The 12396-nt window shown below is 39.8% G+C and overlaps 1 protein-coding gene across 2 annotated transcripts in view; it reads left to right on the forward strand.

The window, feature by feature from the left end:
• The window catches only part of LOC126279038 (uncharacterized), a 265038-nt gene that overhangs the window by 213791 nt on the left and 38851 nt on the right, over positions 1-12396 (forward strand). For both annotated transcript variants that reach the window (XM_049979441.1, XM_049979442.1), the window contains exon 7: positions 9213-10796. In XM_049979441.1, coding sequence (XP_049835398.1) covers positions 9213-10796 — 1584 coding nt within the window. The remainder of the gene's footprint in view (positions 1-9212; positions 10797-12396) is intronic.

Genomic DNA, 12396 nt, shown 5'->3' on the forward strand with positions numbered 1-12396 from the left:
CCATGAAAAATGTGTCGAAGTTAACCTGTAATACTTTAACAGTGAAGATCAGTGGACCTGCCACCAATGCATCATACTACCTACAGAATCCAAAGTAAACAATAATCTAAAAGTGCAGGATCACATAATTACATTGGTGAAACAAGAAATAATGGTCCTCAGCCTCCAGCATGAAAACCTACTGGTTAAGTTTCAAGAAATATTAGTGAAGTGTAATAAACTTGAACTTGAACTGGCAGTAACCAATAAACCCACAAACAATGAACTCATCATCCACACCATGAACATAAATATCAGTAACAAAAACTGGTGTTTGGCGGGACAGTGTACTAAGAGATGTAGTCAATCCGTAAATTGTGCCCAGAATGCAATGCTGAACCCTAATAGAAACCATGTGTTGTCTAGAGCCACTTGTGATCATATCACTGTACAATCTACATGTAAACAAACTGCCATGAAAAACAAAGCTAATATGATGGTAGGCCTATGTTAAAGGGATCCAGAAAGTGATTATAGAATTGTAACTTCTGATAACCACCTGGTGCAAGTGCAATTTACGGTCTAACATTGCACAAGATCTTACACAAAAATTGACCCAAAATGAACAATCTGCCACACAGCGTATGAGTAATCTGCCAGTGAACATAATTGCTCAAGCACCAATATAAGTGCAGGAAAAAAACGAAAGAAATTCCAGAACATTACATAGCAAGATAATCTCGGAAAAAATGAAAGTACTAATATTAAGTGACAGTCATGGAAGAGACAGTGCTCAAATACTGCAAGACAAACTAGGGCCCTCATACCAGGTGAAAAGCATAGTAAAACCTGGTGCTCCACTAAAAGAGGTGGTAAAAAATGCAGAAAATTTGACAAGATGCTTCATTACACGTGATACTTTGATTGTAATGGGGGGTTCTAATGACACAGACAAACCTCTTGATCTAATGATGAAACATGTGGTAGACCCACTGGAACCAATATTCGCTCTAAGTCACAAAATGAATATGCTTATCCATCCTATACCCAGGAGGTATGATGTTCATAATTTAAATAGTAAAATTAATACTGCAAACCTCCACCTCATACAAACACTGAATTTAGCAAAACATGCATACAAAAGAAGAATTGCTGTGAACTTTGAAATACACATGGTTTCCACCTAAACAAATGTGGCAAGGAGATTATCTGCAATAAACTGGCCTCCCTGACAACTATGGGAGACAATAAGAAACCAAAAGTCAGAAACCATAAACAGATCAAGACAAACAAGATGGGAAATAAAAAGAGTAGTAGTGGCCATACAGTGCAAACTACACTACACAAATGTGTCATGAAGTCGCAGAGAAAAAATACAGACCCCCTGACCCTTCAAAAAGGTCAGGAACCTGAAAGGATCAATAATGTGATGGTGAACATTATCAAGACAGCCCTCCAAAATGATTATGTGACACATCAGCAGTGTGATGTGCATATGGATAGTTTACAGGACCACCTGGAAGATGAGTCGACTGCCAAGGACGACCAACAGAACCACCACAACTGCTCGGAAGTCAACATATGTGGAATACAGTGCAATTTAAACTAAAGGTCAGTGACACAGTAAATATGACTTTGAGCCCCCTGAGTAAACCCCACTCAGACCTGAAAATCTATTATCACAATGTCCAATCCTTAAACAACACAACTGATGACTTAAGCATTTGCTGACCAGTGATCTCAGTGATATCTCACTAGTAAGCCAAGCAGAGCACTGGCTCTGCACTGATGTAATTAAGTTAATCTCACTGTGGACTTTCAAATTGTGTGAACACTACTCCAGATCAGATGATGGACATGGTGGTGCTGCCATCTTCATAAAACAACACATTGAATACAGCCCACTTCCTACCCTAAAGGAAATAGGAACAGACATGATCTTCGAATGTGCAGCTATAAAGCTTACAGATCTAAATCTAATTATAGCTACAATTTACCATTCCTTCTCCAGTAGTATTAATGATTTTCTGTTACAAATAGACTTGTTTCTATCCAAAATAAGTCAGTGGGAACAGGATGTAATTATATGTGGTGACTTTAATATAGACTTCCTCACACACAACAGAAACAGGGAGACATTGATTAACATTGAAAAACTTATAATCTGCATGACTTTGTAAACGAGCCCACTAGAATAACACCCATATCCAAGACATCTCTAGATCAAATTTTTGCAAATAGAAATAACCAAACACTAGAAGTATAGAGTGCAGGATTCCGCAACCACCAAGCTGTCATTCTAAAGGTCATTGTTAGCAAAGATACCTCAAACCCAGTCCCACCTAAAACTTTATGAAAGTTTTTCACTCAACATAACATGAACAAGCTAAATTCCCTCCTTAGTAAAGAAAAGTGGACACAGATGTATGCAGCCAATGATCTCAACATGAAATTCAACATATTTCTTGATACAGTGATCCACCACTTTGAAGAGGCTTTTTCACAAAAACCAGTGAGACTAAATAATAATAAGAGAAACAAGACTTGGATTACACCAGCTATAAAAATCTCTTGCAAACCTAAAAGAATACTCGACATGTTATGTAAACAAAGTAGTTACACCACCCAACTAACAGAATAATGCAAAAACTACACATGTATCCAAAGAAGAGTGATAAGACAGGCAAAAAGGATGCAAAATGATGAGTACATTGAAAAATCCAGCAATAAAGTAAAAGCAATGTGGAATATTATAAAAAGGGAAAGAGTGGAAATCAAAGCTACACACACACACACACACACACACACACACACACACACACACACACACAAACATAGAAATCAAGTTCAACAACGAATCTGTATCTAATCCTGAAGCTGTGGTGAACTCTTTCACAAATTCCTTACGAGCATAGCTGAAAAATTGCTCAAAAATAATCCTAACACAAACTATGAACCAGTAAACCAAAAATATCACACATGTGCGGATTCAATTTTCATTACTAAAGTCACTGAAAATGATGTAGCCAAACCCCTCAGAGAGTTAAAAAATTCATATTTAGCTGAAATTGATGGTATCCCAGCAGCTGTCATCAAAAATTGTGTACACACAATTGCTGAACCATTAACTCGCTTCTGTGACTGTTCTTTCCAGGCAAGTACTTTCCCTGAAGCTCTGAAACTTAATAAAGTAATCCCTATCTTAAAAAAAGGTGATAATAAGGATATGATTAACTACATTTCTAAAGTTTTTGAAAAAATAATGTACAAAAAACTGATGGACTTCATTGAAGAAAAAAAAAAGATTTATTAAGTTTAGCTCAACATGGGTTCAGAAGCAACAAATCGACTGAAACTGCAGTATATGATTGCATAAATACACTATTAGATCTGTTAGGTAAAAAACAACCCACAATAGGCATATTTCTGCATCTGTCGAAGGGTTTTGACACTGTTGACCAGAAAACATTGCTGAAAAAATAAAACACTATGGTATCAGAGGAATTGCAAACAACTGGATTGCTTCATTCCTAATCAATCAGATGCAGAGAGTCATCATGAAATACGCTAATAGACAAACCAACTCAATAACCGAAATCCTATCAAGTAATAAAACTGTAAAGCAAGATGTACCACAGGGCTCAGTATTGGGACCTCTACTTTTCCTCCTGTATATTAATGACTTGAGCATGAATGTAGATGCACACAAAACAATAATATTTGCTAATGAGACAACTGTACTCCTAAAAGGGGCGAATGCAGAGGCTGTGCAAAAAGATGTGTCCTTGGCCACTAAACAACTCGGCAACTAGGCTAAAATCAACAGATTAACTGTCAACACTAATAAGACAGCTTCCATGAACTTTCACACAACACAAAATGCAAATTACTCTCAGCCACTTCTCATTGTAAACAAACAGCCAGTAGACACTGACACTGTTTTCAAATTCCTGGGTCCTTGGGTTCAAGATAGCCTGAAATGGAATACACATACAGGAAAGGTAAATGCCAGAATTAGTACTGGCTGTTATGTATTGACTGTACTGAAATCATGTGCTAGCTTGGAAACATTAACCACCATGTACTATGCTTACATACAAGCCCACCTAAAATATGGTGTGATATTCTGGGGAAATTCTCCAACTGCCCTGAGCACTTTCAAAATCTAGAAGAGAGCAACAAGGATTATTACTGGAAGCAAACCCATCTTCAGAAAGTTGGAAATCCTTACACTGACTTGCCTATACATTCTCACAACTCTAAAATTTTTCAGAAACCACATAGTGCCAACCAACTCCAGAGTTGTAAAAAATAATGAAATACATAAACACAACTCAAATCTGCAAGTTTTACATACAAAACACTCAACTGTGTAAAAAGGGATCTTTCCCCATGGGCCCCCAACTGTTCAACAATCTTTCCACTAGCATTAAGTCCATTGGAGACAACATAAAATTTAGCAAAGTCGTGAAGTTATATTTATTGTGGCACTGTTTTTACTCTATAAATGAATACCTAGAACAGTAATCTTTTTACTTATGTTATATTGAAAACATTGAGCAATGGAGTGAAGTAAACTTAACCAATATTTCCAATGTAATAAATTAGGATACTATAAGTTAATATATGTTAACAATGTTAATTGATATTTTCTGATATCTGTAACACGCTGTGTACCATCAGATCACATGGAATAAATAAATAAATTCTCGTTAAATATGGAGGACGGGAGGAAGGAGGAGGTTAGAACACTATGTATCTCAAGCAGCCTTGTACAATGAATCAATTAACTGCTGTTCTGAATTATAGATATTGTGGTCAGTCTATCCCACTTCCTGAAACATTAGAAATAATTGGAGAAACAGTGCTATTCTCAACTCTCCAGCCACACTCACACCTATTAATTTTGGTTGAATAGGAAAAGATTTGAATGAACCATTAGAATGGAGATAGGTAGTCTGCTATGATTTATTGTTGTGAAACTATGTCTAGAAAATTCTGAAACAAGTACATAACAACCAGTCAAGTTAAATTTGATGTCTCTTGTCATAATATTGATAAGTTTGTATATGGATACGCAGAACAGAAAACAAAATGGAAGATCTTTGGGAACACCTAAAAGGTATTCACCTAGATATAAAGTACATGGCAGAACCTAGGGAGCCCAATAACTCACCCTATTAAATAAAAGTAAATGCATCCCTGGACACTTATGCACATAGAAAACAAATCACATCAACCTGTGTCTCCATTCTTTGAGCCACTCATCAATCTGCAGAATTAACATCCTGCCAGGAAAGAACATTCCGAAAACAATTAAAAATTCCTCATTCCTCAGATAGTTTTTTCGACTAAACAAGTAATGATCTCAGCATATCAACAATTTTATACATGCAAAACAGTTTTGTGAAGTTCTCTATCAGGAGATGGCATGTAATTGATAGAATGTAAATTTGAAAAAAGCAAATACAGCACACTTTATAAAGAGAAGTAAAAAAAAAGCAAGTGTTATTAGCTGATGACCCCCACTGTCTTCAATCCTAGCAAATTTTCATTTAAGTGATACAATATATGTGAATGATGTACGGTATGATTTCCTGAAACAAGAAGGCAATGTGTTTATTGCTCAACTATGTGCAGGATGTTTGATATGTCACATTACATCCTCAAGTCTGATGCAAATGACTTAAGCTCTTAATGTTATTAAAAGGGAAGTTGCTATTCACCATATAGGAGATACACTGAGTCGCAGGTAGGCACAGCAAAAATACTGTCACAAATAAAGCTTTTGGCCTGGTCAGTAAGGCCTTCATCAAAAAAAACAGGAAGAGGATCGGGCGGGAAGGGTGAGGGATAGTATCGGTGTGTCGGACAGTGAAGTGTTGCTGCGCAGTGTGCAGGGACAATGTGGAGAGAGGGTAGGGCAGCTAGGTGCAGTCGGTAGATTAGACACATGGCAGGGGAGAGGTGGAGAGGGGAGGTGGGGGGTAGCAGAAAAAGAGAGAAATAAAAAGACTGGGTGCAATGACAAAATGAGGGCTGTCTAGTGCTGGAATGGGAACAGGGAGGGGGCTGGTTGGGCGAGAACAGTGACTAACGAAGGTTGAGGCCAGGAAGGTTACAGGAACATAGGATATATTGCAGGGAAAGTTCCCACCTGCTCAGTTAAGAAAAGCTGGTGTTGTTGTGAAGGATCCATTTGGCACAGGCTGTGAAGCAGTCATTGAAATGAAGTGTGTCGTGTTTTGCAGAGTGCTCAGCAACAGCATGGTCCACTTGTTTCTTGGGCGCAGTTTGTCGGTGGCCATTCATGCAGACAGACAGCTTGTTGGTGGTCATGCCCACATAGAATACAGCACAGTGGTTGCAGCTTAGCTTGTAGATCACATGAATAGTTTCACACGGAGCCCTGCCTTCGATGGGATAGGTGATGTTTGTGACCAGACTGGAGTAGGTGGTGGTGGTGGTGGTGGTGGTGGTGGTGGTGGTGGTGGTGGTGGGGGGGGGGGGGGGGGGGAAGATGTCTGGGACAGGCCTTACATCTTAGTCTATTATAAGGGTATGAGCCATGAGGTAAGGGGGTTGGGAACAGGGGTTGTGTAGGGGTAGATGAGTATATTGAGTAGGTTCAGTGGACAGTGGAATAAAACTGTGGAAGGGGTGAGAAGGTTAGTGGACAGGACATTTCTCATTTCAGGGCATGATAAGAGATAGTCAAAAATATTAAGCTATTAAGGATACTAAAAAAAGCTATATGACACACTTCTTTGATTGTGAAGGCATAATACTTTTATGATAAGCTTGCTAACAAATTGGAGGTCCTGTTAGACTTGAGAACAAGTTTGTAAAACAAACGAACAAACAAATCAGATATTGACAAAAAGAGGTTGTATCACTGTAGCTCAAATATGTTCCTCAGTCTGACAGACATCTATGAAAAAATAGTACAGTATTTTTACTCCTTAACTTTCTTTCAGAATAAGGGGAAAAGATAGGTAAGAGTTTTTTGATGGCCTTAAGCATACAAAATGATATTTGATATCTTTGATAGTAGTGTGTGGTCAAAACGTGATTTCAGTATTGGAAGCAAATCTCTCACTCGTGCAAGTGTGATAAGCAGTGAACTTCCTCTAGACAACTGACATACACTCCTGGAAATTGAAATAAGAACACCGTGAATTCATTGTCCCAGGAAGGGGAAACTTTATTGACACATTACTGGGGTCAGATACATCACATGATCACACTGACAGAACCACAGGCACATAGACACAGGCAATAGAGCATGCACAATGTCGGCACTAGTACAGTGTATATCCACCTTCTGCAGCAATGCAGGCTGCTATTCTCCCATGGAGACAATAGCAGAGATGCTGGATGTAGTTCTGTGGAACGGCTTGCCATGCCATTTCCACCTGGTGCCTCAGTTGGACCAGCATTCGTGCTGGACGTGCAGACAGCGTGAGACGACGCTTCATCCAGTCCCAAACATGCTCAATGGGGGACAGATCCGGAGATCTTGCTGGCCAGGGCAGTTGACTTACATCTTCTAGAGCACGTTGGGTGGCACGGGATACATGCAGACGTGCATTGTCCTGTTGGAACAGCAAGTTCCCTTGCCGGTCTAGGAATGGTAGAACGATGGGTTCGATGACGGTTTGGATGTACTGTGCACTATTCAGTGTCCTCTCGACGACCACCAGAGGTGTACGGCCAGTGTAGGAGATCACTCCCCACACCATGATGCCGGGTGTTGGCCCTGTGTGCCTCGGTCGTATGCAGTCCTGATTGTGGCGCTCACCTGCATGGCGCCAAACACGCATACGACCATCATTGGCACCAAGGCAGAAGCGACTCTCATCGCTGAAGACGACACGTCTCCATTCGTCCCTCCAGTCACGCCTGTCGCGACACCACTGGAGGCGGGCTGCATTATGTTGGGGCGTGAGTGGAAGACGGCCTAACGGTGTGCGGGACCGTAGCCCAGCTTCATGGAGATGGTTGCGAATGGTCCTCGCCGATACCCCAGGAGCAATAGTGTCCCTAATTTGCTGGGAAGTGGCGGTGCGGTCCCCTACGGCACTGCATAGGATCCTACGGTCTTGGCGTGCATCCGTGCGTCACTGCGGTCCGGTCCCAGGTCGACGGGCACGTGCACCTTCCGCTGACCACTGGCGACAACATTGATGTACTGTGGAGACCTCACACCCCACGTGTTGAGCAATTCGGCGGTACGTCCACCCGGCCTCCCGCATGCCCACTATACGCCCTCGCTCAAAGTCCGTCAACTGCACATACGGTTCATGTCCACGCTGTCGCGGCATGCTACCAGTGTTAAAGACTGTGTTGGAGCTCTGTATGCTTTCGCAAACTGGCTGACACTGACGGCGGCGGTGCACAAATGCTGCGCAGCTAGCGCCATTCGACGGCCAACACCGCGGTTCCTGGTGTGTCCGCTGTGCCGTGCGTGTGATCATTGCTTGTACAGCCCTCTCGCAGTGTCCGGAGCAAGTATGGTGGGTCTGACACACCGGTGTGAATGTGTTCTTTTTTCCATTTCCAGGAGTGTATTATATGAGAGTGCTGACAGTTTGCAGTAAACTGATGATGTGTGACATTTGACAGACTAGAGTAGTAGTCAAGATCTTAGTGCTATGCCAGACAAAACCTCCAAGGTTTTTCCTAGCACAGATGATATATGTATTTTGGGTTGCTTGATGAAACTGATGATTCCGTTTTTTTTTTCCATGGTCTTCCTAAAGTTCTGTACTATTTTGTGCTCACAGTACCTGAATGAATGACTGTCAGTCCCAAAATATTGTGGGCAATTGGTATCATTTGAGCTGGAAACCAAAATACACTGTCATACAAACTCAAGATGATTATTAGGGGTACTCACCTAGAAGCTAATTCAGATGCATGTTTTGATATAGGTAAACTGTTGAATACTGTTCTTCAGGAGCAAATGTTAAGGACTTTCTGATTTGATTCCATAGCATTTTGGGTGATCCACGTCACAGTACAGTCCACCTTTGGTAAATGTTGATTTTGAAATATATATGTTTTTATTTCTTTATTTTATTGAATCATTTCCATGTGTTATTGTGGGTATATGTTGACTGATTTCATTATTTTTATTGTGATTTCTTCACACAGCAACAAATCAGTGAAAGACAGGAATGTAAACTTCACATCTTAGTCACCAAAATATTTTTCTTTGCTTTTTGTTGCAGTTTTACAAGAATCCCCATTGTGCTCTTTGCAACTATGTGGAACCTGAAGAAATGAACTGCATCTTTGATGTATCAGTCAGAGCCCCTCGTTTTCCATCCTTGAGCTTAGTACTGAAATTAAACTGGGATCCAGATTCCCAAACCATGCAGCAAGCAAACTGCCAGTTGCCTCATGGAGTATTTGACCCATTGCACAAGAAATGCATGCGAATAGAAGATGCTTGTGGTGATGACTATGTGTTTGAAGATGGAAAATGTATCCCCAATCCAGACCGTCAAAAAAGGAAGACAAGGAGCCACACAAATCAAAGCAGTATTTTAAATGTTTCTTGCTTTGTGATAACACTTGCACCAGGTGAATTTATTCTTGTAAATGACAGCATTAAGCTGACTCTGAATACTTCTAATGCAGTGATACCAAATGGATTGTTTGAGATTTTTGACAATGGTTATGCAAAAGTCTGCAATGTATTTGATGTTCCTTATTCTAAGGACATATTTAAAGGATACGTGTCAACTGTGTGTCTTTCATTATCAGTGATTTGCCTCATATTACATAGTGCCATATTCTGTTTGGTTCCAAAACTGCGCAATCTTCCAGCTATGAACCTCTTTTCCCTGACAACGGCACTACTTCTTGCACAGTTAATATTTCTGTTGGGCATATATCCAGTTGCCCCCGTACCTCATTCCCTGTGTGTTACAATAGCAATCCTTATTCATTATCTATTTCTTTCCTCATTTTTTTGGATGAATACTATGAGTTTAGACATATGGAGGACCTTTGGAGTGAAAGGGTATTCTTCTGGTACAAGATGTCATTACTGGAAGTACGCAATTTATGCTTGGGGAATTCCATTGCTGATAGTTGCTCTTGCTGTTGTATTTGATAATACCTCTACATTTCCAATGCACTTAAGACCAAATTATGCTGAACATAAAATGACTTGCTGGTTTGGAAGCCCACTCGGATTGTTGATATATTTTGTAGCTCCTATGTTTGTAATAGTTGTTATCAATATTGTACTCTTTGGGATAACTATTTACAGACTACATGAAATGAAACTCAGTATAAAATTCATAAAAAGAAAAAGGAAAAATGAAAACTGTGAAACATCACAGTCAACTGGACAAACAAAGCCAGTGCAGGCATCTGGAGGTATTTCTGGTAACAGAGATAAAATACGTTTTTATTTGTACCTAAAACTGTTTATTATTATGGGGCTAACTTGGGTATCAGGAATAATTGCAATATTTTCAGAGGTTGAGGCAGTTTGGTACATTTTTGTTATCTTAAATGGTCTTCAGGGTACCTTTATCTTCTTCATGTTTGATTTTAAACAAAAAATTGGCAGCCTGTTATGGGAAAAGTTGTTTGGTGGGAAATTTGAACAACCAAATTTTCTTAAAAACTTCAGTGTCTCAGGAAAGGAAGCAACAAATACAAGATGTACAGCATCATCACAGACAAAATCATGCAGTGTCAGCAGTACACATAGTGTGTCATCTGACAAAATGACTGTCCTAAAGATGCCATCATCAGAAAATATGGAATCCAATAAGAGGAAACTGGAACCAGAAGAGGTGAGTTAAGATAGGGTTTTTTATTTTATTTCATTTTTTTTAGTTATGTGGCTTACAGTCTTCAGCGTCATTAACAGGTGTAATAATAGCAATAGAATAGTGGTATCTTATTAGGGTCCATAATTCTGGCCAAATGAAAAGCTGTTTGTTTCTCACACTAATTATGAAGTAGATATGTAATGAATTAATAATGAATTTGTTTCAGCATCAGTTTTTTTGGCTATTTTAGGTAAAAAAAAGTTCTTTGTGAACAAATTTATCTAGATTTTTTATAAGTTCCTCATTCAAACTGTTCAAAACCTCAAAAGACTTTTACATCAAGAAATTTTTTAATCTAAAAATAGCAAAACAACTTAAATGAAGGCATAAGTTCATAATTGCATCATCAGACAATATCCAATACTACTACCTCTTCAGGTCTAAAATTCACAAATGGTAAGTTGACTAAGAGGATTAACCAAACAACAACACTGGATCAGAATATTCTGAAGAGAGAAATAAGGCCCATAGGAAGAGCTTAAATGAAATATGGGAACTAAGGAAGGACAACAACAACAACAAATTGCATATCAAACTCATAACTATAGTAATATGTAAAATAAGGGAAAGCAATCAGCCATCTGTAACGGACTGTTACATGCAGAACAGAACAAGATGGCAAAGTTGTTAGCATACAAGAGTTGCATTCAGGAGGACAATGGCTCAAACCTGAATCCGGCACTCCTGATTTAGGTTTTCCGTGATTTCCCTCCCCCCATGAACCATGGACCTTGCCGTTGGTGGGGAGGCTTGTGTGCCTCAGCGATACAACCACAACGTATCTGTTGAGAGGCCAGACAAACATGTGCTTCCTGAAGAGGGGCAGCAGCCTTTTCAGTAGTTGCAGGGGCAACAGTGTGGATGATTGACTGATCTGGCCTTGCAACATTAACCAAAACGGCCTTGCTGTGCTGGTACTGCGAACGGCTGAAAGCAAGGGGAAACTACAGCCATAAATTTTCCCGAGGACATGCAGCTTTACTGTATGATTAAATGATGATGGCGTCCTATTGGGTAAAATATTCCGGAGGTAAAATAGTCCCCCATTCGGATCTCTGGGCGGGGACTACTCAGGAGGACGTCGTTATCAGGAGAAAGAAAACTGGCGTTCTACGGATCGGAGCGTGGAATAACAGATCCCTTAATTGGGCAGGTGGGTTAGAAAATTTAAAAAGGGAAATGGGTAGGTTAAAGTTAGATATAGTGGGAATTAGTGAAGTTCGGTGGCAGGAGGAACAAGACTTTTGGTCAGGTGAATACAGGGTTATAAATACAAAATCAAATAGGGGTAATGCAGGAGTAGGTTTAATAATGAATAAAAAAATAGGAGTGCGGGTAAGCTACTACAAACAGCATAGTGAACGCATTATTGTGGCCAAGATAGACACAAAGAACATGCCTACTACAGTAGTACAAGTTTATATGCCAACTAGCTCTGCAGATAATGAAGAAATTGATGAAATGTATGATGAGATAACAGAAATTATTCAAGTAGTGAAGGGAGACGAAAATTTAATAGTCATGGGTGACTGGAATTCGTCAGTAGGAAAAGGGAGAGAAG

Source organism: Schistocerca gregaria, chromosome 6 (assembly GCF_023897955.1).
Source record: "Schistocerca gregaria isolate iqSchGreg1 chromosome 6, iqSchGreg1.2, whole genome shotgun sequence".
Lineage (NCBI taxonomy): Eukaryota > Metazoa > Arthropoda > Insecta > Orthoptera > Acrididae > Schistocerca > Schistocerca gregaria.